Source organism: Lepus europaeus, chromosome 2, assembly GCF_033115175.1.
Source record: "Lepus europaeus isolate LE1 chromosome 2, mLepTim1.pri, whole genome shotgun sequence".
Classification (NCBI taxonomy): Eukaryota; Metazoa; Chordata; class Mammalia; order Lagomorpha; family Leporidae; genus Lepus; species Lepus europaeus.
Genome location: NC_084828.1, coordinates 12,920,133 through 12,945,726, shown reverse-complemented (window position 1 = coordinate 12,945,726; position 25,594 = coordinate 12,920,133). Strand labels below are relative to the sequence as shown.

The following is a 25,594-nucleotide window of genomic DNA, read 5'->3' as shown; positions in this document are numbered from 1 at the left end:
TGTCCCCACGGTCAAGGTGGGGTCCAGCTCCATCACAAGCATCCCTGGTGCTGGCCCTGGAGCCACAGCTGCCTCCCTCCCTCCTACCCTCACCCCTGCCAGCAGCTCCTGTGTTCCACAACTCTGTAATTGCGGCATCTCAAGAATGCTGTGAGTGACAGCACTTCAAAAAGTTCATAGAAAATGGATTAAAAGACAAGCTTGCTTTGGTGTGTGCAAATCCACGCCCGTGAGGAGTCTTTGCAGAGGTCATGGGAAATGCATATTATGAAAAGACTATGCATGGGCTTCCATTTTTTTGCTACCAAATATAAACTTCTCTCTTATTCCATTTTCTATGAACTTAACAAAAAGAGATTTATTTATTTGAGAGGCAGATCCATCTGTTAGTTCACTCCCCAAATGTCTACAACAGCTAGGGCTGAAGTCAGGAGCCAGGAACCCCATCTGGGTCTCCCATGTAGGTGGCAGGAACCCAAATATTTGGACCATCATCCAGGTGCATTAGCAGGGAGCCGGATTGGAGGTGTGGAGAAGCCGGGACTCGAATCAGGCGCTCAGATATGCAATGTGGGTATCCCAAGCGGGGGCTTAACTCACTGCACCCACCTCTCTGAACTCTTTGAAGTACCCCCTAGAATCCGTCCTTTGCAAGCTGTACTCAGTGATTTTTGATCGTGAAAATTAAATTTACCCTTAAAGAAGTAAAATCGCACCCTTAAAGATGCTAGAAAAATTCCAAAGGCAACACCAAGCGAGAAATACTAGCCGTGCTCCAGGTGGTGCCAGCGTCCCCGGGGCCAGTGGCTCCGAGCAGGCGCCTGCTCCTTCGGCCTTTGGCTCTGCATGTACTTGTCAGAGTGGATGTTTGCATTCCTGCAACACAGGTGCCGTTGGGACTTGCCAAGCGTGAATTGCATTTCTAGACCTGATTTCTCGGGCAAGGAATCTCGTTTCCCGCTTCACCTTTTTCATCAGGATGGAGCAATATAAATCTCTCTCCTCAACCACAGCTTTAACCCTTTGTGCCAGGCCTCACGGGTGATACTGATGCAGGGGAGGGTCTCTGGGGATGGAGGGGAGGAAGGGGTGGGTCTGGGCTGCTGACCTGGGTGATAAAGCTCAGGGCTGGGAACGGACCCAGCGAGGGAGGCCGGCTCTGTGCACCAGCTGCCAAGGTGGCCCAGGGCATCTTTTTTGTTTGTTTGTTTACAACTGAGTGACTTCCGGTTTGGGGCTCAGCTGCTGCCCCTCTGACAATGCCTTGGTTTTCAAACCCTCTGCACCCCATATCTCCGCCCCTGTCCATCCCCAGCTGGCTCCTGTTACAGTCCCCCATCACACCATCCATGTACATCTAGAAATGCTAGTGCTCCAGGAACAGGAGTCGCTGTTGTTAGATGGCCATGTCACACAGCCTGCAAGGTGTCCACTCTCCTTACCAACCTCCCTGGGAGGAACCTGTGTCTCGGAGCCGGCCTGGTTGCAACCCTGACTCACCCACTGTCCCCAGCACTCCTGATCCTCTGCTTGCTTTATTGAGTGTAAAAGGTGACCTCCCCTTCAAAGATTGGAGGCTATTATCAGTTGTATGTACGCCTTTGAGTTCTGAGTGACGTCAGTATAACTGAAAATAGACCAGTTTTAATGTGTTTCATTAACACACGTCTTTATTCACATGATGATCCTGTCACTCCTGTTTGTAATAATCACATCAGTTCTGTCTTAATATTCTTTTTAGATGAAGTCTAAAGAACTTGTTTTTAGCTAGATTTGAGTTTTAAAAAACGCGGCTTTATTACCCTGGTGAGTCTACGGAGCATACTTCCAAAGAATCAGCCCACTTTGCTCTCATGTCCCTCGACAGTGTGGGCTTGGGGGCCGGGGACTTCCCGGTCTTTCTTCTAGACAGCTTCTCCTTGTGCGTGTGGGCACTTGCATATCACAGAGGGGAGCGTGCCTTGGTGGCTGCGGAATGCCTCAGACAGCGACCCCTCCTGCACCCGGACGGCGGCGTGGCTGATGCTAGGCAGACAGCAGCCGTTGCATTCAGAACAGTCGGGCCGGGCGCCCTGAATTGCCCCGCTGGTGACGCAGAAGGAGAAGTGAGGGCCTCATGAGGGCTGAGCCAGCGCTGGTGCGGATTTCCGGGAAAGCTCCCCATCAGCCTTTAGCCCGGGAAGCAGCTTCTGGTGAGGAAAGATGATTAGAAGCGCAATGGCTCGGTGCCTCGGGACCCAGCCACGCAGTCCAGAGGTTGAGACAGACAGGGCTTTGCAATGCAGGCCCGAGTCCCATGTGCAGGGCGCCCTGGGTTCACACCCAACGGGCCTCCCGTTTTTGCCTCAGGGATTAGGGGTGTTCTGGAGCCTTCCACAAACTTTGCAGAGCTCTCGGGGATGTCCTTAAAGTCCCTTTGGCTCTAGTGATGCATGCTTGTGACATCCGACGACGTGCAGTTCTCCAGGAGAGAGCTGAGCTAAAATGGCTTGTGCGTCAGCAGTTTGTGAGGATACAGAGCGCCTGGTTATAAAAACAGAGCAGCTGTGGGTGCGCATTTGGTTGTCTCTGGCTCCTCTGGTTCATCTCCTGTGTTAGGCCCGGGTGTCCTCTGGGGGGCCGTGCAGGTGCTCTGCGGTGAGTGACGGAGGTATCTCGGGGAGCACTGTTAACCCAGCGGCCGTCCTGGTTTGGTTCCTTAAGTCCTCCTGGTTTTTTCCCTTTGGCCGATAAATGCCCCCAGTTAAGATCCGATGACTCTGGCAAAGCACAGGTGTTGAGGGGAGGGAGACAGATTCCAGAAAGAGGAGCCTCTTTTTGTGGAGAGCTGCTTGGTGTTGAGCGCTGGAGAGCATTTTAGGAGTTTTATTTGCAGACCCAGCTTTAGAACTTACAGTACTCAGTGTGCCTCATGACTGTGACGCCATCTACACATGTATTTTTATCCACTCCATTCTTTGTCTTTTTTAAATTGTTAAAACGATTTTTATCTTTATTTGAAAGGCAGAGGGAGAGAGACAGGGACAGAGATCTGGCACCTGCAGGTTTACTCCTCAGATGGCCAGGGCTGGGCCAGGTCACAGCTGGGGGCTCAGAACTCAATCCAGGACCCCACGTGGGTGGCAGAGACCCAAGTACTTGAGCTCACCTGCTGCCTCCCAGGGTGTGCATTAGCAGGAAGCTGGAATTGAGAGCGAACCTAGGACTTGAACCCAGATACTCAGATTCGGGATGTTCGTGCCCCAAGCCTTAACTGCTGCACCAAGCACCTGACCGTGTCCTCTACATCCTTAATGGGAAGTGACCTGCTGTTGGCCTCATGAGCTGCATGGAACCCACCCTGGGTGAGTTCCCTGGTGGCAAAACCTAGCAAAGATAGTTTCTCTTGAGTTGATTCTGCTCACAAAACTGGCCTCTTTTTTGATGGCCTTGCTTCCACCCTGCAGAGAATGGGCTGACATAAGGCCCATCAGTCTTTAAAGAACAGCATCACAATGACAACTTGAAGCCTACAAGAAAGTGCGACGTTTTATGTCTTTGCTCGTGCTGCCAGATTATCTTAGAAAATTGAGGGATAGAAACATTTGGGGACCATGCAAAATAAGACGCTCTTTTCAGGATGTATTACTTAGTATGTTGCAAAGTGGATGTCATGCACAAAGCTACGTAAGATTTTTTATATGGCAGAGACCTTCCATTAATATGCCATAAAATGCCGGCACCACGGCTCACTAGGCTAATCCTCCGCCTGTGGCGCTGGTACTCCGGGTTCTAGTCCCATATGGGGGCCGGATTCTGTCCCAGCTACTCCTCTTCCAGTCCAGCTCTCTGCTGTAGCCCAGGAATGCAGTGGAGGGTGGCCCAAGTGCTTGGGCCCTGCACCCGCATGGGAGACCAGGAAGAAGCACCTGGCTCCTGGCTTCGGATTGACACAATGCAATGGCCGTAGCGGCTACTTAGGGGGTGAACCAACAGAAGGAAGACCTTTCTCTCTGTCTCTCTCACTCACTGTCTAACTCTGCCTGTCAAAAAAAACTATGCCTTAAAATAAGAAACCATAGAATAAGAAGCACACAGTGCCAGGCCCCAAGCAGACGGGATCTCTTCATTTCGAAGGACTCCCTTGCGTCTGTGTGCGCGTGAGGGCGTGCTCTGTGGGCTCAGGCTGAGCAGCCTGGCAGCCTGTGACCTTCCTGCACATTGTAAACATATCTGAACGCGACGTGCAGTTGTCTCTATTGTTGCAATCAGGAAGGATGCCAGTGCCCTGCTTGGAGATGAACTGTCTTCTGTCTCTGGTGGCTTGAGCCGACAGCAGGTGCGCTGTAAAAGCTTGCTCCGCGCGAGGAGACCCAAGGCATTTTCAAAAACGACTTGTGTCCAAAATACAAGGAAAGAGGTCGCAAGCATGTGATGGTTTTGCCAACAGTTCCTCGTATCCTTTCCTTACGCACCAACTCCAGCCTGATGTGACCGCAGCAAACTGCAAAATAAAGACAGACGTTCTTGGCACACACACACTCTGCCCAAGCAGCGCCTTGTGCACAATCTAGGATTGTAAAGTGCGAGTCACCATGAGAGTTTGTTTAACCCCAGCAAGAGCATGTCACTCACAGGTGTCGCATGGGCCCACTGGGCTTGAACAGGTGGGCACTTGGGTGCACCTTCAGTTCCCAGGGCGTGGGGAGGAAGTGGGTGGCTGTGGAGAGTGACTTGAGAAGAAAGGACCTGAAAGCAGGATGTCTCTGGCCCCCTGAGGCTATGAGGGTCCCACGATGAGAGCCGGTCAGAGGGTGCGGTTTAGTCGCCTGTCCCCTCTGAGCTTCCCTGTGGGCCCAGCAGCCTTCGTTGCGAACAAGTATCCTATGCTGACTTTCTTTCGTCCCTCCAAGCCCATGACCAGAGCATCTCTGGCTCACCTGCAAGCAGTGAGGAAAACCCTACGGGTTGTATGGGGAACTGCAGGGCTTGGGCCAGCCTGAACTAGTTCTTGCTTTATCACCTTGGCAGTTGCATTGCTTGGACTGGAATCCCCCCTGTGGTGGCCAGAGGGAAATGGGATTTTAAAGGCAGGTGGAGCTCACCCCAGGCTCCATCGGCAGGGAGCAGATCAGAAGGGGCACCTCCGCCTGCAGCCCGCTCACTGGATGTGTTCTTGGCCCCCTGTCTTCCAGGAGCCATCAACTTCCTGCGCTCTCTCCTGGAACCAGACCCTGTGAAGAGGCCCAATATCCAGCAAGCACTGGCGAATCGGTGGCTCAATGAGAATTACACAGGCAAAGTGCCCTGCAATGTCACCTACCCCAACAGGTGAGTGGGACGCCCTCTCGGGCCAGGTGGCACGCACCCTGTGCACATGCGTGGTTCAATACAGGAAGCTGGACACCACTCCAGGACAAGCTGCGCCATCTCCCAGCTGCCCTTCCCCCATGCTGCACCCCGATGTCCACACGCAGGCCCATCACAGCCCACAGGCCCACAGGAGGGCAAGGGTGGGTGGGGCCATCCCGTGTGGCTGTGCGGGGGACACCTGGCAGAGAGGAGTGGAGGCCAAAGTCCAGGCCACACGCCCCTGGCCAAGCCTTGCTCAGAGGGGCACCTTTGTTTAGTTCATGGGAAAGGGACCATTTACACAGGTGTGTGTGTGATGTCTGTGAGTGTGTATGTGCACATGTATGTCTGTGTGTGTGGATCTGCCTGTGTTTACATACATGTACATGTGTCTGTATATATGTAAGTATTATGTGTTTGTGTTGATGAGTATATCTGTATGTAATCGTGTGTTTATGAGTTTATGAGTATATTGCGTAAGTGTATGTTTTTCTATGAAGCGTATTTGAGTGTGTGTGAGTATATCTGGTTGTGACTACATTTACATATGTGTATGTATAGGTGTGTGTGAGTATGTGTGTCTGGGTGTGCCTCCATTTAGTGTATGTATAAGTGTGTGTATACACGTGAGTACATGTGTCTAGTCTGCCTGTGTTTACATAGGTATGTTTACAAACATGTCTGTATCTGTAAATGTGTGGCTGTATTTACGTGTGTGTGTGTGTGTGGTACAACCATGACCTCAGCTGCTGATGACGTCATACAGAGTCCCGTGACGCTGCCAGACCACCCCTTCTGCTGTTCTGGGTCCCCTGCCTTGATGTGTTGGGGCCCAGGGAAGGGAGACAGGTGCTGTGGGCTTCAGGCTGCATCTCCCTGGGCTGCACTGTGAGGGTCTCTGCCGGCTTCCATAAGGACGTCTCTTCCAGACAGGACCCCCGGGCCAGGGATACTGCGGCCCAGCTTCTCCCCGTGGCGGTGGGCCTACGGAAAGCACGCCCTGTCCCCCCGTGGTCCTCACCTGGTGCGTGGCATCCTGTGCTGCCCAACCTTGGGTCCTCTAGAACTCGTATGGAGAACACCTGGCTGCAGAACCTCTGGGCTTGGAACCCCTTTTCCTCTGCCTTCAGACTGAGGGGGCCCTGCACAACCGACCAGGCCCAAAGTGGGGATGAGAAAAGCCCCGATCAAGGGACACACAGAGGAGAGAGGGCGGGGGAGGAGGTGTCCTCCGGGGCCGTATTTTCAGGATGCCTGAGAAGGTGCAGAAACATCCCCGAGGCTTACACACAGGGCTGAGTTCTGGGGGAAGCAGTGAGAGCCGTCCAGGGGAGGGGTTCTCGCACAACCCAAGCGGCTGTGGGCTCTGCATCCACACCCGTGGCCCTGGAGGTGTTGGCTTCTCACTGTTGCCTTCTAGAATTCTAGCTTCTGGCTCGTGTGGGTAATGGGAGCAAACTTGGGGGGACTTAGGTTACCCAGGGAACCTGAAAATAGATGAGCTTTTCCACCAGTAGCTCAGTATCTGAAACACACACCGGCGGAGACAGAAAGCAGAGCTGGGGGCCATGCCTCCTGCCCAGGGCACCTGCCCAGGAACCCAGCACACAGGTGCTCTGCTAAAGGAAGAAGCCCTGGGGGGATGTCTCCAGCTCACCGGCTGTGTCTTCACCCACAGACAGTTGTGATGTAGCAGCTCGTTCTGTAGCGTCCACACACCATTGTAGCCAGGCTTTGGAGATTAAGACCTACATTCAGATTCCTGTGCTGGTTTTGCCAGATTGGCCATTTCCGCATTTGTTTTTGGTCAGAAGGGTATGGGCTGCTTATGCAGCTACGGGGGCTGTGAAGATGGTGACGCCCTTCTATCTTAAAGGAAGCAGCAGTTCTGTGTCTTCCCTCTGTGGAAGACCCAGTGCATTCCCATTGCATGAGAGGCAAATCCGTGGTCAGTTGTAGATCATGAAGCCAGATTTCTAAACTGCTGTGGGAGGCCCATGTGGGTCACAATCCTTATTTTGAGAAAATACTTATTTTTATGGCGAGAAATATATTTTTGACCATTTTCCTGTTTTGAAAAAACGAAAAAGAATGTGCAACCAGAGAAGGGAATCTTTTCTTTTCGTCTTAGAGTTTCGCCACAAAGCGAGCACCGGATTTAAGTGTCGCTGATGTTTTCCTTTTGGGAAAAGAAAAAGTAAAAGCAAGAGCCGTGGGCTTTACACTACCCTCCTGGGGCGTCAGCTGGGCCTCCGAGTCGATCCCCAACAGGCTGAGTGGCAAATAGCTTTCGAGGCCCATGTTTTGCAGTAAATGCCCGTGCCGGTCAGTCGGCAGGGGTTCGCTGGGTGCCTGGCTCTGGACCCCAGTCTAGGTGCGGATGTCTCCACAGAGCCGACCTCCTGACTCCAGTGCCTCTTCCTGTCTCCCCACAGGGGCCCCGGGCAGCTCCCACCTCTCCAGTCAGCACAGGTACACGGGTAACACAGGACAGAATTAGACCAGAGGGGTTGAAAATGGATTTAATGTGATTTTACTTAGTTCCCATTATATGCAGCGCCATGGAACATTTTACCATCCTCTGTTATTCCAGACATGCAGACATGACACAGATTCACAATGAGGGTGCAACGCACCAAGTATGGCCAGCGTTGCAGGGAAGTGTTTCAGACACACATAACTGTCGGTCAGAGTCAGCCGACCACCTGTGCTTTGGGAGGGCGCCCTTGTATCGGATAATATCAGGCAGAAGTGGTGTTTCTGTTGCTCACCTCCCAGCCCTAGCCTTGCCCAGCGACTCACACCCTCTGGGGCACCTGCTCTTGGCAGAGGGTGTGGCCATTGTGTATCACTGTAGGCTCCTCTGGGGTTGGATCATGGGCGTGACCTGATTGGTCAAGGGCTGGGTTATAGGCGTGATCTGATTGGCCAGGGGTTGGGCCATGGGTGTGGTCTGATTGGCCAGGGGCAGGGCCACACCCACACCAGAATTACTAGGTATTTTCCAACAGCCTGCACCTTCTGTGTTAAGTGTTTTCTCGAATTTTTTTTTTTTTTTTTTTTTTTTTTTTTTGAGAGGCAGAGTTAGAGAGAAAAAGACCTTCCATCTACTGGTTTACTCCCCAGATGGGCACAATGGTCAGGGCTGGGCCAGGCCAAAGGCAGGAGCCAGGAGCTTCATCCGAGTCTGCCAAGTGGACGCAGGGGCCCATGCACTTGGGCCTTCTGCTTTCCCAGGCAAATGAGCAGGGGGCTGGATCGGAAGTGAAGCAGCCGGGACTCAAACTGACCTAGACATGGGATGCCGGGGCTGCAGGCGATGGCTTTTACCCGCTACACCGCAGCGCCGGCCCCCATTTCTCTTTTTTAAATAAACATGCTATTAGCATTGTTTACACTCATTCCAATCCCCTTCCCGCTCATTATCTAGTTTGTAATTTGGTGGCAAACGGGAGAGAGGAGGGCTGGTTTCATTGTTTGCTGGCTGGGTCTGTTGTTTATCTTTTTGGACAGCACGTAGTCCAGTCTATGGGAGGAGAACCGACGCCCACAGATGGTGGACAATGGTCGGGGGTGCTTAGCTTTGTTCCTGGCACTCCTAGCAACTGGCCCTGTGACGGGGCAGGTGTGTCTCCTCGTCTTTATAGTGGTGGCGTCACAGCCAGGGCTTCTCTGGGCGTCGTCCTCAGCCTCTCTGAAACGGCCCCCTCGGGATCTCTCCTGAGGCACTTGGAGGGTTCTGATGACACCACCCCCACGGCCACCGTACTCTCTCCCTCAGCAATCCCGGCTGACGGCCAGTTCCCTGTCACTGCTCGGCGTGGCTCTGAGAGGCAATGAGAGGGGAGGTGTGCACCCAGACCCAGTGCCATGCTGCCCAGGTTTTAACTCTGGGACTGCCACTTTTTAAAGATTTTATTTGAGAGTCAGAGTTACAGACAGAGAGAAGGAAAGAGAAAAAGTTCTTCCATCCGTTGGTTCATTCCCCAAAATGGCTGCACTGGCTGGATCTGGGCTGATTTGAAGCCAGGAGCCAGGAACTTCTTCGGGTTCCCCCATGCAGGTGTAGGGGCCCGAGAACTTGGGCCATCTTCCACTGCTGTCCCAAGCCATAGCAGAGAGCTGCACTGGAGAAGGAGCACCTGGGACTCGAACCGGCGCCCATATGGGATGCCGGCACTGCAGGCGGCAGCTTAGCCACCACGCCCAGTGCCGGCTCCTGAATGGTAGTTCTCTGATGTTTTGTCCCAAGAAGCTTCCTTTCCCACCCAAGAGGGCAGGTTAAGTGTGGGCTCCGCCCACGGCAATGCACACGTTTTAAGGAAATAATGTCTAATTGTAAAGAAATCGGGGGACCTTGGGGAGCTGGAGTATCATCTGAGCGCTAGGTGATACTAGGGAGCTCATCGGTACAGCAGGGGGAGGTGAAGGCCAATCACACAGTTCCCACCACTCCTCTGTAATCGTGCAGGGAGCGGGTGAGCGGCCATGCCTCTGAGCCTCTCCGAAGCTGGAGAGGTGACGCGGTGTCTCCCCACCTGGCAGGATTTCTCTGGAGGACCTGAGCCCCAGCGTGGTGCTGCACATGACGGAGAAGCTGGGCTACAAGAACAGCGACGTGGTCAACACGGTGCTCTCCAACCGCGCCTGCCACATCCTGGCCGTCTACTTCCTCCTCAACAAGAAGCTGGAGCGCTACCTGTCGGGGGTAAGCCGGTCCCTGGAGGGGGCCTCCGCCCTCAGACCCCAGTGGGCGACCCTTGAGCCCAGCTGCTGCTTTCCTAACGGGAGCCTGAGTTTCCAGAATGTGGATAGAGTAGCAGCAGAACCCGCTTCTCGGGTGGCGCTTTTTTTTTGAAATCTTCTCCCATGGAATGAAGCCCCAGCTAGCGTGGGAGGATGGGGAGGGGGGGAGCTTCAAGCCTCTTTTTCCTTCCGCTTCTCTGTTGATTTTTATTTATTTATTTTTAAGATTTCTTTATTTATTTGAAAGAGTTAGAGAGAGAAGGGACAGAGAGGTCTTCCTTATCACTGGTTCATTCCCCAGGTGGCTGCAATCATTGGCGCTGGGCCTGGCCGGAGCCAGGAGCTTCTTCCAGGTCTCCCATGTGGGTACAGGGGCCCTAGCACTTGGGCCATCCTCCACTGCTTTCCCAGGGCATGAGCAGAGAGCTGGATTGGAAGTGGAGCAGCCGGGACTTGAACCGGTGCCCATAGGGGATGCCGGCACTGCAGACAGAGGCCTGACCTACTACGCCGTGACCCCGTTGTCTTTTCAATGTGCTGCCACCTCTTAGCTCTGTGGGGCGTTGGGGACTTCTGTGGTCATACTCATCTCTACAGGATGGCACACGAGGTGGGTGTTTGGCACAGTGGCTAAGACACAGCCTGGGATGCCACGGCCCTTGTCAGGATCCCACGGTTTGAGTCCCACTTCCGCTTCTGATTCCAGCTTCCTGGAGATGTGCATCCTGGGAGGCAGCAAGAGGGTTTTTTCTCTTGGATACCTCTCGGGTCCCTGCTGTTCGCGTGGGGGACCTGTGTGGAATTCTAGGCTCCTGGATCTGCCCTGGCCCAACCCCAGATGTTGTAGGTATTTGGGGAGTGAACCAATGGATAGAAACTCTCTCTGTCTCTCTTTGCCTTTTTTTTTTTTTTTTAAGATTTATTTATTTATTTGAAGGCAGAGTTACAGAGAAGCAAAGAGAGAGAGAGAGAGAGAGAGAGAGAGAGAGATCGATCTTCCATCCTCTGGCTCATTCCCCACATTGCTGCAGCCGGCGGAGCTGTGCAGATCTGAAGCCAGGAGTCAGGAGCTTCTTCTAGGTCTCCCACATGACTGCAGGGGCCCAAGGACCTGGGCCATCTTCTGCTGCTTTCCCAGGCCATAGCAGAGAACTGGATCGGAAGTGGAGTAGCCAGGACTCAAACTAGCACCCATATGGGATGCTGGCACTGCAGGTGGTGGCTTTACCCTCTATGCCACAGCGCCGGCCCCTCTCTTTGCCTTTTAATAAATTAAAAAGTGAGACAAAAGCATATGGTGCATGAGAAAGCCACTGCTTGAATTTACGCCCCCATATTATAATAAACAGGTGACCCCTCACTAGCTGAATCACGGCACCTTCCCTCCAACTGCGTGGGGAAGTTCATGTCCTGTGTCCTGTGTGAGACGCAGCGGGGAGCCCCACCGTGTGGGGTGGATAGTGAAACCCTGATAACCCCGTCCCCATTCTCACTCCTGTGGACCTGGGTAAGGGGGGTCAGCACGCTTCCATATCTAGTTTTGACTTAATCATCTCTCTCCAAGTGGACAACGGCTTAAAATAAATTCTGCAAAGTCCCTGGTGTCTCTTTTCTGTTGCTGTAACCGAATCCCACAGAAGGGACACTCTATGTAGAAAAGGGGTTTGTTTGACTCACAATTCTGGAAGTCCAAGAGCTTGGTGCTGGCACCTGCTCAGCTTCTGGTGAGGGCCTCCTGGCTGTGTTGGAACACGACAGAAGGCAGGAGAGAGCTCAGGAAGCCAAATGGATCATTTAAAACATTTTTTTTTTTTTTTACTTTTTATTTATTTGAAGCACAGTGAGACAGAGACACACACAGGGATCTTCCCCCTGCTGGCTCGTTCCCCAGGTGCCTGCAATAGCTGGGACTGGATCATGCTGAAGCCAGGAGCCTGAAACTCAATCCAGGTCTCCAGTGCGGGTGGCACAGACCCAAGCATGTGAGCCGTCACCTGCTGCCTCCCAGAATGGACATTAGCAGGAAGCTGGAAATGGGAGTAGAGCCAGAGACTCACCCCCAGGCACTCTGGTAAGGGATGTAGACCTCCCGAGTGGCACCTTAACTGCCAGGCCGTATGCTTGCCTTGTGAACTTCCACTCCCACGAGAACTAACTCCTGGAATGATGCTAATCTGTTCATAGAGGGTGGAGTCCTCATGACCTAATGACCTCTCATTAGACTTTGCCACTAGGCACTGCCAAATTAAGAATGAAGTTTCCAACACAAGACCTTTTGGGGGTGCTTGCAAACCGTAGCAACTGCGTATAGAGCTGTGGATTATTCTACTTGCAGCTGCTCCTGCTTCCGCTCTGAATGGGGGGGGGGGGTGCCAATCAGATAGAACAGGAAGTCAGCCAGCACAATACAGAATTGGCAGGAAGCCCATCTGAAACCTGGTTACGTATCCACTTACGTGACCTTGGCCATGACCTTGATGCACCTTGAGATGGGATCATGTGTAATTGTCGCTGCTAGGAAGACATTTAGAATCCACAACTTGAGGACAGACGTCTAGAGTTTTTTCAGTGCTATTCAAAGTCACGTGACAACACAACATGTCATGAAATTTCACCAAATAACAGGCTTAGAAACCTTTTCTGGAGCTTGGCATTGTGGCATACTGGGTTAAGCCACCACCTGAGACGCTGACATCCCCTATGGGCACCAGTTCATGTCCCAACTGCTCCACTTCTGATCCATCTCCCTGCTAACGTGCCTGGGAAAGCAGTGGAGGATGACCCAAGTCCTTGGGCCCCTGCACCCGCATGGGAGACCTGGAAGAAGCTCCTGGCTCCAGGCCTCGGCCTGGCCCAGCCCCTGCCATTGCAGCCATTTGGAGAATGAACAAGCAGACAATCTCTCTATTTCTCTGCCCCTCTTCCTCTTTAATTCTTTCTAATAAATAAACAGATTTCTTTGGGGGAAAAAAAACCTCTTCTGAGATTTCCACATTAGGGTAAGAGGTGAAAATCCACCTGCAGGTGGGGTAACGATGTTCTCCCTTCTGTGGCAAAAATGCCCAAAATAACACCCAGAAGACGAGATGGTCAGGGTGTGTCTCCTGTTAGCAAATAGGTTTGGGAGATGTATAGAAAACATTGATGAGTATTTGAAAAAGCTTGATAGGAGGTTTGTTAAACTGTCGGGCGGAAGTACAGATGTTTCCAAGCTGACTCAGCTTTGGCTGTGTGCTCAATTTTGCTTCAGCCAGAAATTATCCCCAGAATTCTGTTTTTCTTGGTGAGCCACCAAAGGAAAGCTGCACGTGAGAAGAAATGTTCTCAGCCAGAAAAGATTTTGAAAATAAGAGCAGTGTCCTGGGAAAACGTGCTTTGTGTAAGCTGTGATGGGGCAGACATGTAGCTGGGAGGCTGGGTTCCAGAGGTGCTGTCCCTGTCACCGTGTCACTCTTTGGAAAGCTACTGTCAAACCCAGGAAGGCCACACTGGGGGTACACATATGCAGTCGGTCTGTTTTCTGTTGCTATGACAAAGCATTGAGTCTGGGTCACTGCATCAGGAAGAGAGGTTTGTTTAGCTCAGTTGTGGAGACTGGAAGTCCAACACTGGGTGGCCCCGTCTGTTGGACCTCAGGATGGAGCCCCGACGGCTGTGTCACCACGTGCAGAGAAGCCGAAGGGAAACTGGGCATGTGCAGAAGGGCTCACGTGTGGGGTGGCCGCACAGCTCACTCTCATGAGAACTGACTCGCTCCTGGCGACCAGCGTTCATCCCGTCGTGAGGCTGGAGCCTTGTGGCCTAATTACCTTCTCTTAGAGCCCTCCTTTAGAGATTCCACCTTGCCTCCCACGTGGGGGACCCAGCTGCCAGCACAAGACCCTTTGGAGAAGTGCTCCAACCACATCCAGACCCCGGCATCATGATTTGTATTGTTTTATTAGGTGCCAAGGAGAGGGTGGGAAAGTCTTCCACCACTCAGCAAAATTCTCTTTGCTCACCATGAGCAACTTAAAAGACAATATATTGGACTTGAAGCTGTTTCTCGTTTCTCTCTCCTTTTTATTTTTTTTAAAAGATTTATTTATTTATTTGAAAGGTAGAGTTACAGAGAGGCAGAGAGAGAGAGAGAGAGAGAGAGAGAGAGAGAGAGAGAGAGGTCTTTCATCCGTTGGTTCACTCCCCAAATGGCCGCAATGACTGGAGCAGGGCTGATCCGAAGCCAGGAGCCAGGAGCTTCTTCTTTGTCTTCCACATGCTTGCAGGAGCCCAAGGACTTGGGCCATCTTCTGTTGCTTTTTCAGGCACATTAGTGGGGAACTGGATTGGAAGTGGAGCAGCTGGGACTCGAACCAGCACCCATTTGGGATGCCGGCACTGCAGGCGGTGGCTTTACCCACTATGCCACAGTGCCAGGCCCTCTCATTCCTCCTTTATAAGATGATCATACATCCTGAGCTTCTTTCTCACCCTTTTAAATTTGTACATAAATACACGTACTATTTAGGTGCCTGCTCACAACTTTACAGGGGCTTACGGCCAGGCCATTTGGAGACGGTGCTGCTAGAATGCATAGAAGCTCATGAGCATTTACATTGTTCTCAAGTAAGAGAAAGACAAGAGGGCTAACACCCTGAATTCCTGTTTCAAATGAAATGTGTTTTGGTGAAGCATCAAGTTCATGATTTCATGCATTTAATGAGTGACATTGCTACTCTCCTAAGTTAGAAATCAGACATTCGTCTCCTGGCAAACCAGTTGTTTGGGTGCTGAGCAAGGAAGCTGGAGGAATCCTAGTTTTTTTTTTTTTTTTTTTTTTTTTGACAGGCAGAGTGGACAGTGAGAGAGAGACAGAGAGAAAGGTCTTCCTTTTTTTGCCGTTGGTTCACCCTCCAATGGCCGCCGCGGTAGGCGCGCTGCGGCCAGCGCACTGCGCTGATCCAATGGCAGGAGCCAGGTGCCTATCCTGGTCTCCCATGGGGTACAGGGCCCAAGCACTTGAGCCATCCTCCACTGCACTCCCTGGCCACAACAGAGAGCTGGCCTGGAAGAGTGGCAGCCGGGACAGAACCGGCGCCCCGACTGGGACTAGAACCCGGTGTGCCGGCGCCGCAAGGCGGAGGATTAGCCTAGTGAGCCGCGGCGCCGGCCGGGATCCTAGTTTTTAAAGCAGTTTCCCACGGCTGCTTCCATGTTTACAGGTACACATTCTGCTCGTTCAGGAAGTTTTTAAGCGATGGTGCAGCTCCTCTTGAGCCAGAGAGACGTTCTGGCCGAAGCCCCCGGCTGTGTCGTGGTTTGTCTGGGTGTCTTGCCGTCTGCTGTATTTCTGCTCCTCCTCTTTGCCTAACGCCGGGTCTCAAGGGCTGCAAAGCTGCACACGGCTTTGTTGAGAACATTTGCTGGACACTCCGCGACGCGGCGCTAACTGGAGACGGTGTTTACGGGGCTGCGTGTGTCTTGCGTTCAGCTCTTCAGTTGCAGGGCGGACCTGGTCTGAGTCCATACCCCAGCTGATGGCTGTTTTCAACCGCAGAGTGTGTATCTCTGCAGGCAGCCACGGCTGGTCTGCTCAGTGGTTCGCACGCTGGTTAATTCAGTCGCCCTGTATGTGCTGTCCCAGTTATGAATCTTCCCAAGCAATTGCTAACAACCCGTGTATAATGTTGAACTCCAACCTAACGAACCAGAGCATGAGTGATGATGCATTTGTCCCTTGTCATTTCACCCCTTCTCCCTTGGTCCCCTCTTTTTAAAAACCGGGAAATAGATGCAAATATTTTAAGTTCGAGAGTCTGTACTGGCATCCCTTAACTATTGCTTGTTGAGAAATTTAATGAATCAGTCATTTCATTTCATCTGGGTGGTGAGTGTGTTGTATGTGTGCACACACATGTACACTTGTTATTTTAAATTAAGCAAACAAGCAAGATCTGTATCCTTTCTAGTGGTTCGATAAAATAAGTCCTTCCCTGCCCTTCCATTGGTTTCTTCTTTCACACCTTTTTATTTATTTATTTATTTATTTTATTTGAAAGGTAGAGTTACTGGGGAGCAGGGAGAGGTGGGAGAGGACAGGCACAGAGAGAGGTCTTTCATCCACTAGTGCACTCCCCAAATGGCTGCAACAGTCAAGGCTGGGCCAGGCTGCAGCCAGGTTCTTCTGGGTCTCCCACATGGGTGGTGGGGACCCAAGCACTTGGGCCATCTTCTGCTGCCTCTCCCAGGCACACGAGCAGGGAGCTGGATCGGAAGTGGAGCAGCTGGGATGCACACTGGCACCCATATGGGATGCCGGCGCAGTAACTTCATCCGCTATGTCACAACACCACCCCTGCTTTCACAAAATTCATTGCATGGATGAGAGAACTGAGGCCTGGCAGCGAGCAGTGACCGGCCCGTGGTCAGCAGGCCCTTTGCCTGTATCAGGAGGGCTCGCCCCACGCTACAGGCTGCGCCGGGATGAGCCTGCCCGGCGATTAACTGGCTTGCCAACATTTTGCTGCACTTGGTCAGCCAGGCTCAGATTTAAAAATTAATGACTGCTTAATGGACGGCTCTACTTCCTGAGAGTTAAGCCATGCTTTTCCTCCCTTCTCTGGCAGAAATCTGACATCCAGGACAGCATGTGCTACAAGACCCAGCTCTACCAGATAGAAAAGTGCGGGGCCACCAAGGAGCCCTATGAGGTGAGTGACCCTGAAGCAGAGCCCAGGGTCCCTTGGAGTGGATTTGTGTCGGGGCCATGGTGGAAAGGAAACCCCGCTACTGAGGGGCGTGGAAGCAGCGAGAGGGCTGGTGTGCAGCCGAGCCGCCATCGCTCAGTCTACAATCCATAGTTCCCCCTGTGGCCACATGTGGGTCGCCAGGAGCATTTCGATCCCTGGAAGCCGAGGCCACAGCTCAGAGCAATTGCATCCACTCTCGGGAGGCAACCCTTGGGTGTCAGAATTTGTTAAAGTTCTTGGGATGGGTCCAAGGAGGAGAAGCAAAGGGTAGACCTGGCCGCTCGGAAGCACTGCTGGGTGGGCACGGGGAGGAGAGGCAGGTGAGGAACGGGCCAGGTTCTAATGAAAGTGAGCCTTGCTAGTGGGCGCTCCCGGGCTCTTAGCCAGGGCACCGCTCAGAGAACATTTCATAAGGATGTGTATCCCATGGCAAATTGTCACAGCTTTGGAACCCCAACACCTGGTCGTAAGGAGATGGTGTCTATGGATTCCAGATGGAGGGCTGGGGGCTGGAGGTCCTGGGCTCTTCTCTCACCTTGACACAGGTGAGCTCTTTGTCCCCAGGAGGCCTGCTCGTGTCCCCTGAGTCCCCTTGCCACAGTAGTATCTCCCAGGACAGCCAGGAATGTCTTCGTTTGACGAGGCTACAAAGGGACTCTCCCCGCCCCCACCAGCACTGTTCCCACCCTGACTCCCTCGCCACACCCACCACTGCAGGAGGTTCTTCTCTGGGGTCCATACATGCCTGCCATGCAGTGTACGTGGTACCTGGCACTGTCCTGGGCTCCATCAGTGCCAGGCTGGCAGGTGCCACGCATCAGTGTGACAGGAGCACGGGAGAGGGGCAAGTCCAGGGGCACATGGAGGCAGCAGCTCAAAAGGCAGCGAGGGGTGGCCAGGGAGAGGATGGGGGTGTGGGGTGTGGGGGTGGGGGGCATGGGAACTGAAACCATCAGTGGAGTGGGCTGAGCAGTGGCTGGCTGGAAGCTGTGAGGGAGAAGAGCTTCGTAGTAGTGAAAGGGGCTGGAGAGAGGGGGCATGGATTGGAGGGTCCTGGGCACAGGGGACGCCAAGAGAGGGAACGCTGTCCCCTGTCAGTGACTCTGGCCATCAAAGGAGAGCACGGCGTGCTAGGGTGGAGAAAGTCAAGGTGGGAATGGGATAGCGAATGCCAGAGTGGGTCCTGACCTTGACCTCAGGCCAGACACCTCCCTGCTGTGAGACCTGCTGTGGGGGGTGGGGTGGGGACATCCCCAGGGACAGCCCCTCACTGAGATCTGCTGATTTGGCCCCTAAGCCCCTCGGTAGCCACTGTGCCTCCATCCACATCCCGAGCCACCCTGCACCTTCGCTTGGACCCCTGCTGGGGCCACCTTGTTGGTCCCCTTCTTCCCTATGGCCACTCCGAGCCGTCTGCTCCACACAGCAGCTGGAGCCGGCGGTGTCTCCAAGGTGAGGCCGCTCTGGGCAGTCCGCTCAGCTCCTTCTCCTGCCTTGCGTCCTGGCCCCACGCCCACGGCACACTCAACCCTGCTACCTTGCTGTGGCACCTGCACATGCTGTTTCCTCTTCTGGAATGTTCCCCCCATGCCTCCTTATTGGGTCAGTAACTGTGTCCTTTTGAATCTCGAGATGCGGTCAGCCCATCCGGGTCCCCGCTGTCTCCCAGCCTCTACCCTGGGCTCCTGTCTCTCTGTCACACCTCATTTTGCATCCTGGGGCTTGTCCCATTCATGGTTTTCATTTCTTTGGACATTACCTGACCACCGTTTCTCTCACTGGGACTGTGTTCCTCTGGCCTCTCCCGGTACTCCTAGGGGCTCTCGATGCCTGGTGGGCACCAGGTGATCAGTAAATATTTGCTAACAAAGCAAATGGAAGAATCTGGTGTACCTTGCCCTGTCTCAGAGAATACCTAGAACTGGGACAAGCAACTGGAGAAGGTGGAACAGTCCAGCTGGGACCCCTGGCTTGATTAAACAAAGGGGCCACCTGCAGCACCGTGCACAGGTGGCACGGTCACCCCTCCCCCTCACCCCCCACCCCCGCAGTGGCTGCGCCTAGAGGCAGGCAGGTCCCCTCTGGGCATGCGCACTAAGGGTGGCCACCCGGCCTGGAGCCCAGAACCCGCCATTTGTCTCCTTTGCCTCCTGGTCTGTGTTTGACTCTTTAGAGTCTCAAATAATAGCACAGACGTAGCCACCGAGTGCCCTCTCTCTGTGCCGTAAGTGGCCTGTCAGTCCCCTTGCTTGTGCCTGTGAGCGTGCAGCCCTCACACCGAGCCACAGAGCCGTGGGTGTCTGGTGGGAGGGAGCCCCCTCTTCACCCAGACACTTCTCCGAGGATGGCTTCGCTTGGCCTGAAAACCCCTGGTGTGCGCGTGAAGCTTTTGAGATATGGAACAGTTAGGATTTAAATAGGAACGCTAATGGGCAAACGTGCTGCAGTTTCTAGGATCCATTTGTTTTCTCCAAACTGTAGTGATGCTTCTGCTAATTAAATTACAGCTATTACCAGATTAGCCAATTTGTCTCTGTTGACACCTAGAAAGTGGAGCAGGGCTCGTTAGAAACCGCAGTTGGGCAGTCTGAGGGGTCCCGATTCACAGTGGGGGCCGCTCGGAGCCCCTGGCCCGGCCCGGAGGCGCCTGTGCATCCAAGTGCGGGCAGAGGGGCAGAAGGAGGGCGGGCAGGAGTTTCTGGCGTGTGCAGGCTCACGGGGGTGTAGCTCGGGGTCTGAGTCCTCCCTGGGGCTGTCAGGCTGTGTCCCAGGCACCGAGTACAAGCAGTGGCCTCTTTGTTCCTGCCCATGCGGTTCTCTTTATCCTGGGGGACAAAGGAGCTGAAATAAGGTGCAGAAAATGCCCCTCTGTGGATTACAGCGCGGGGAGTTTGTGACTTCACTGCTTCCCTTGTCTCGTCTTCCTGTCAAAGGCAGAGAATGTGTCTGTCAAAGTGGAGTGTGAATCCCATCCGAGAGCGCCTCTCCCTGCACCCAAGGGACCCTTCCTAAGAACGACTCCGTGGGGGCTGTGGGTGGCAGGGGTCTGGGTGGGGCTGTCACCACTTGTAAACTGGCACGTATATATTCATTTGTAGAAAAAGGCACCCTCGAAGCAGGGAGTCATCTCTGCACTGGCAGAGTAGCCATGGTGTTTTGGATGGAACGTGGCACAGAGCGTGCGTGGCCAGGGGCTGCGTTCATCTGCTAGAGCTGCAGCTGCTGTCACGGCCCGGATGGCCCAAACAGCAGACCGGGGGTATCTGGGAGAAATCCCAGTCCAGGACTCCGTCTGCTACCAGACCCAGACCCAGCTGCACCTGAGAGAAAAGTGCCGGCAGCCAAGGCGCTCAGGCACCAGTGCGTCCGGGGCCACGAGCGAGGGTCTGGCCCTGCCACTCCATGTCTGGAGGTTGCGGGTGACCCCTGCTGTTCCTTGGCTCGCTGACACATCACCCCGTGTCTGCCTTTAGGAGGTTCTCCCGTGTGCAAGCCTACACCCCAATTTCCCCTTCTTGTAAAGACAACGGCGATTGGAGAAGGGCCCTCATTTGAACTTGATTAGCCCTGTAAGGACTCTCCACAGCAGGGCCACTTCTGAGGTCCTAGAGGTTAGGACTATGGGTTTTGGGAGAAGACAGCTCCATCCACAGCAGTGCCAGGGTAAATACACTGGTGCTTGGTTCTTTACTTAGGAGTCTGTACAGCTTTTTTTCTTTTTTTTTGCACGTGTATATAGGTAAACTTATTTTTGTACACATCTGTAAGTGGGAATCTATACAGCTTTTACAGACAAAGTTCAGGAGCAGGTCAGACGACCTGTGCCGTTCGAAATCAGAATGGCAGCTACATATGTTCCCATAGTGGCTGGGAGAGGCCCTCAGTGTGGGGGCGGGACCTTCCAGGTGCCAGCTGGGGCCCGTGTCTTGCTCTGGGAGCTGTTTTTGCTGTTGGCGGAAGTGCATGGGGGGATGGGGGCTGCTCATGTGTATTTAGAGCAGACCTCTGTTCTGTGTCTTAGATTTGAAATCTATTCAGCACGTGAGGTAGGACACCTACTACGACTTCCACTACAGGTTACAGTTTAGGCGTTGTGGTTTGTCTTTTTTTTTTTTTTTTTTTTTGACTGTAAACATTGAAATAAATAATTCTCAACCAGAGCTGCTAGGGAAACAGCAGGGGGTAGAGTCTAGGGAATTAAATAACAGGTGCAGCCTCTCAAATTATTGAACAGTGCTGCTTTTCACAGGCCTCCCTGGACACCTGGACAAGAGACCTTGAGTTCCACACTGTGCAGGTAAGAGCGCGGGGGGCTGTGGGGTGAGCACCGGGATCGCTGGGGAGGCAGACACACACGCACACACATGCATATGCTCACCCTCACACGCACAAAGGGACAGAAAGAGAGCGCGTGTGAGAGAGAGAGCAAGAGAGAGAGAGAGAGAGAGAATGCACTCACCTCACATGCACGTGTGGACGGAGAGGAGGAGAGTACACTCACCCCCCACGCACATATGGAGAGAGTACACTCATCCCCACAGGCATAGATGGACAGAGAGGGGGACACAGATTTATTTAAAGGAGTTGGCTCGTGCTACCTGGGGCCTGCAAGTCTGGAATCTGTGGGACAGACCTGCAGGCTACAGACCAGAAGAACTGATGTGGCACAGCAAGTTCAGAGGCCTAAGTATTTTTATTCATTTGAAAGGCAGAGAGAGAGAGAGAATATCTTCCATCCACTGGTTCACTCCCCAAATAGCCACAATGGCCAAGGCTGGGCCAGGCCAAAGCCAGGAACCAGGAGCTTCTTCCAGGTTTCCCACGTGGGTGCAGGGGCCCAAGCACTTGGCCCATCTTACACCGCTTCCCCAGGCTCATTAGCAGGGAGCTGGATCCAAAGTAGAGCAACCGGGCCTCAAACCGGTCCATAAAGGATCCTGGTGTTGCAAGCGGTGGCCTTACCCGCTAGGCCACAACGCGGGCTCTGAGGCTGAGTTTCTTTTTCCAAAAGTCCTCCTTGCTTTTTGTTCCTTTGTTGACTGTTTCAAGGATCGCCTACTTCAAGTCTCCGGATTTCAATACTCATCACATTAATAAAAACACTTTCACAGCAGCATCCAGACTGGCGTGTGACCAAACAGCTGGGCACCGTGGCCCCTGAGTTGGCACATGAGATGAACCATCTCATCTGATCCTAGGGGTTGGTCAGTCTCTGCCCAGGGCCACCAGGTTCTGCACAGCTGTGTCCTCACTCTGAATGAAAACCTGCAGAGTCCTGGAGTGGGTGGGCTTAGCAGATTCTGCTGAGGTCATATTGGTGCTTTCTGTGTTGCGTTGACTGGTGTTTGTGGTCTTGCTGTAACCACACGCCTGGCCATGCATTCCTGTTTCTACCAGTATGCGAAATGGCGTTAGAACAGTCTAGAGCTTCTTGGCTTTCTTTCTTTCTTTCTTTTTTTTTATCAATTCACTCATTTTTTTTTTTTTCCTGAGGCAAAAATCAAAGAAACTCCCTTATGTGAATTTGATTCCCAGCCAGGAACCAAGACCAACCTGCCAACAACACCTGGCCCCTGGGCCGGCCCAGGTGGTAGCAAGTTGGCACCTGGTTCTGCCACTCCAAACAGCTGGGTGAAGCTTGCCAGTCATCAGGGCACATCAAGCCCCAGATAGGTCCACGAGGAACTGGACTTCCCGGAGGTCCTTAAAGGGAACAGCAGCTGCCCGCCTCAGCCCCGGGCTCCTTTGCTGCCAGAGGCAACCCCGAAGTCCATGCTTCTGAGTTCGAGGGAAAAGGCTCATCTCCCAGGCAGCAGGCCTGCCCAGAGCCTGGCTGGCAGGCAGCCTGCATCCTGTTAACCTGACGCCTTTGTGGTTCAGACAATGGAGCAGGGGCCAGGTGGGTTCAGGCTCCCACGGTTTGGGTTGCTGCTGGGGGAACACCCCTCTTCTCAAGTGACTCACCCAAGCTCACCCAGCAATTTCAAACAGAGCCATGAATGATCCCACACTTCCACGGCTGCTCCCGTGGCTGGGGTCCTGGGGACTTTGGGAACTTAGAGCCTCTCTTAGGGGAGTCAGGGTATCCCCTTGGCACAGCTGTCAGGGAAGAGAGCTTTGGGGACCAGACTCAGGAGTTCAGACCCGGGAGGCACAGGTGTCTGCACAGGGCTCCATCTGGAAGCCCAGTGGATCGTCGCCCCCGGCCTCCTGTCCTCCAGCGGCGACACTCAACGTTGAAAGCCTTTTAGGCAGATAAGCTTGGAGGGGCCAGGTCTGCAAGATGCCTGGTTTCGTAAATGGCTGTGCATGCCTGCGGCTGATGGTTAGAGAGTAGGAAGCTGCTGGCTGTGTGGTTTGCATCCGGGCCCTCATCTGGTCCCCTCTCGGGCTGCAGCACCGTGAGGGTGCAGAGGGGACAGACAGCTTGAATCCCATCAGCCCCTGGCCCCAACACACACACACACAGACCCACGTGGGCCATGCTGGGGAGGCCTGGCCTGGAGAATCAGGGGAGGCCAGGAGTCTCAGCAGAAAGCAGCGTGGCTGGGTGGGGCGTGTGTGCCCGCGGAGGGGGGTGTAATTAGTCCCTCGGAAGATCTTGTTCTGTTGCATAAGGCAGTTGAGCGTGGTGCTCCCTGGGAAACTTCCTGCTGAGAAATAGGTCGTGCACATGGGGCGGTCTGACGGGGTCGCAGGTTGCACTTGGCAGCACGTGCTCAGAGGGCGTGAGGTTGGCCGGCTGCAGACACACACGTGTCCTCTGGGCTGGGGACCCCTCTGCACGGAGCAATCACAGGCGAATTCTTGGCTGCCCCCTGGAAACCGGTTACTAGGAAGGCGCTCAGCTCCGTCAGGCTGCTGTAGGGTATTCTCGGCTTGTTCTGTTTTGTTTTCAGGGAGGAGATGCCAGGGTGCGGGATGCTGGACTGATTCCCACGAGGGTGGCTTTTGCAGGATGTTCTGAGATGGTTGGCGGAGTTATGCATCGTTTTCCTCTTCGGCTCATTGCCAAAGAGTCCTCTGTAGGGTGCAGGAGAAAGTCAGCGTGAGACTGGCCTAGGTCTCCTTCCGTGCCCCCTTCTTAGGCTCCTGCAGGTCTTTATCCATTTGCGGCTGCTGTACACCTGACCTGGTCATTTACAAAGAGCAGGGATTTATTCCTTGCAGTTCAGGAGGCTTGGACGTCCACGAGCTCGGCTCTGGTACCTGGCCCGGGACCCTCTGGCTGCATGACAGCATAGCAGAGGGCATCCCAGAGCAAAGGAGTGTGCACAGAGAGAGAGGAATAGTGGGCCGGACTCCTCTCCTGTGCCAGGAGCCCACCCCTGCCATGTCTGACCCAGCTCCTTCATCCAGGCAGGAGAGTAGAGTGCCTATCACCTGATGGGCACCCCTCAATACTGTCACTACAGCAGTCGCTTTGTCAGCCCGAGTTTTGGAGGGGACGTTCGAGCCATCCCATGATGACAGCCTGGACACAGGGTCTCTGTAGCATCCAGATGACATCATGTGGTGTGTTGGACCGTGGTGTGCTCCCTGCCACTCCCGCGGTATCTGTCCTCGCCCCCACCACCACGAGACTCACCTCCCAGGACCTGTCAAGGGTTCTCGACGCCAAGTTCAAGGCTGTGAACCTCAGTCTGAGCTCTGCTCTTGGGTGAATTATTGCACCTCTGCAGGCGGTTTCCTTATTTGCAAAGGGATAACAACAGTGTGTTTCTTGCCGACTGGACCATCTGACACCCTGTGCACCCTCCGTGTAGACTGGTGGCTGCTGGGGTGCTGGGGCAGGAGTTCGCAGAAGTTCTGTCTTCTCTTCCCAGCTCCCCCTGCCACTTCAACAAAGAGTTAGGCCCCTAGGGAGCCCCTGGCCCTTGATGTGGTGCTCAGGGCTCGGCTCAGCCCCCGCACTTCCCCGTCTCTTTCCCACTCAGACACTGGACATAATTAACCCCAGCTTGGGAGGCTTTGAACATCCTTGTTAGAAAGGGCTGTAAAAAGTGCAAAGAGCTGTTTCTTTGAGAGGCTTTTCAACAACATCAATGAAAAATAGATGAGCTCTGTTGAATTGCAAATGTTCTGACGTTGAAGGCAAAAATGTAAAAATTGGTCCTTTTTTTTTTTTCCCTCACCCAGGGTGAGGTCAGGCCTGCAGTGGCCTCTGTCTAGCGGTCAACACCAAGCTCAGTGAGCCGGGCTGGGGAAGGAGCGATTCCTCTTGGCTCCACCCTTCCCGGAAGCTTGCACGCAATTCAGCTCAATCTCATTTTTTTTTCTTTTATACATTTCAATAACTATTTATTATGCTTTCTTGAAGTGCCTGGCTGTCCGCCAAAGGCTGTGAGGTTGAATATACAGAAAAGAGTCAAATGCACTCTCACCAGAAGGATTATGATGTCGTTGAATAAAGCAAGACTTATCAGCAAAAATGGCTGTGTTTGTGTGCTGGTTTTAAGTCCACAAATAATCGCCTCCATGACTCTCGGGTAGAAAGGACCAGAAATCTAGCCAGGACTGCTCAGGGCTCCAGGGGTCTGTTGTTCCGTGTTGTGTTGGTCACCTCCGTGGCTTGGCTGAGCCCACAGAATGTGATGTGAAGGTGGAAGCAGTGTGGTTCAGGTTGCACGGTGCACGGGATCTTAGGGCATGTACCTTTTTGCAGACAGCAGGGCTCCAAAAGTCCTTATTTGCTTCTTCTGCTTGCTACAGAATAACTGGCCATGGGGGACTGGCCTCGCCCTTGCAGGAACACCTGGAAACAGTGCAAGGGGCTCAGGGTAATCCCA

General features: G+C 53.5%; 1 protein-coding gene across 1 annotated transcript in view; it reads left to right on the top strand.

Annotated features, from left to right (window-relative positions):
- Positions 1–25,594, top strand: part of HUNK (hormonally up-regulated Neu-associated kinase) — a 110,558-nt gene that overhangs the window by 78,996 nt on the left and 5,968 nt on the right. The window contains exons 6-9 of the mRNA XM_062175437.1: positions 5,175–5,310; positions 9,877–10,039; positions 16,683–16,766; positions 21,055–21,102. Of these exons, the coding sequence (XP_062031421.1) occupies positions 5,175–5,310; positions 9,877–10,039; positions 16,683–16,766; positions 21,055–21,102 (431 nt within the window). The remainder of the gene's footprint in view (positions 1–5,174; positions 5,311–9,876; positions 10,040–16,682; positions 16,767–21,054; positions 21,103–25,594) is intronic.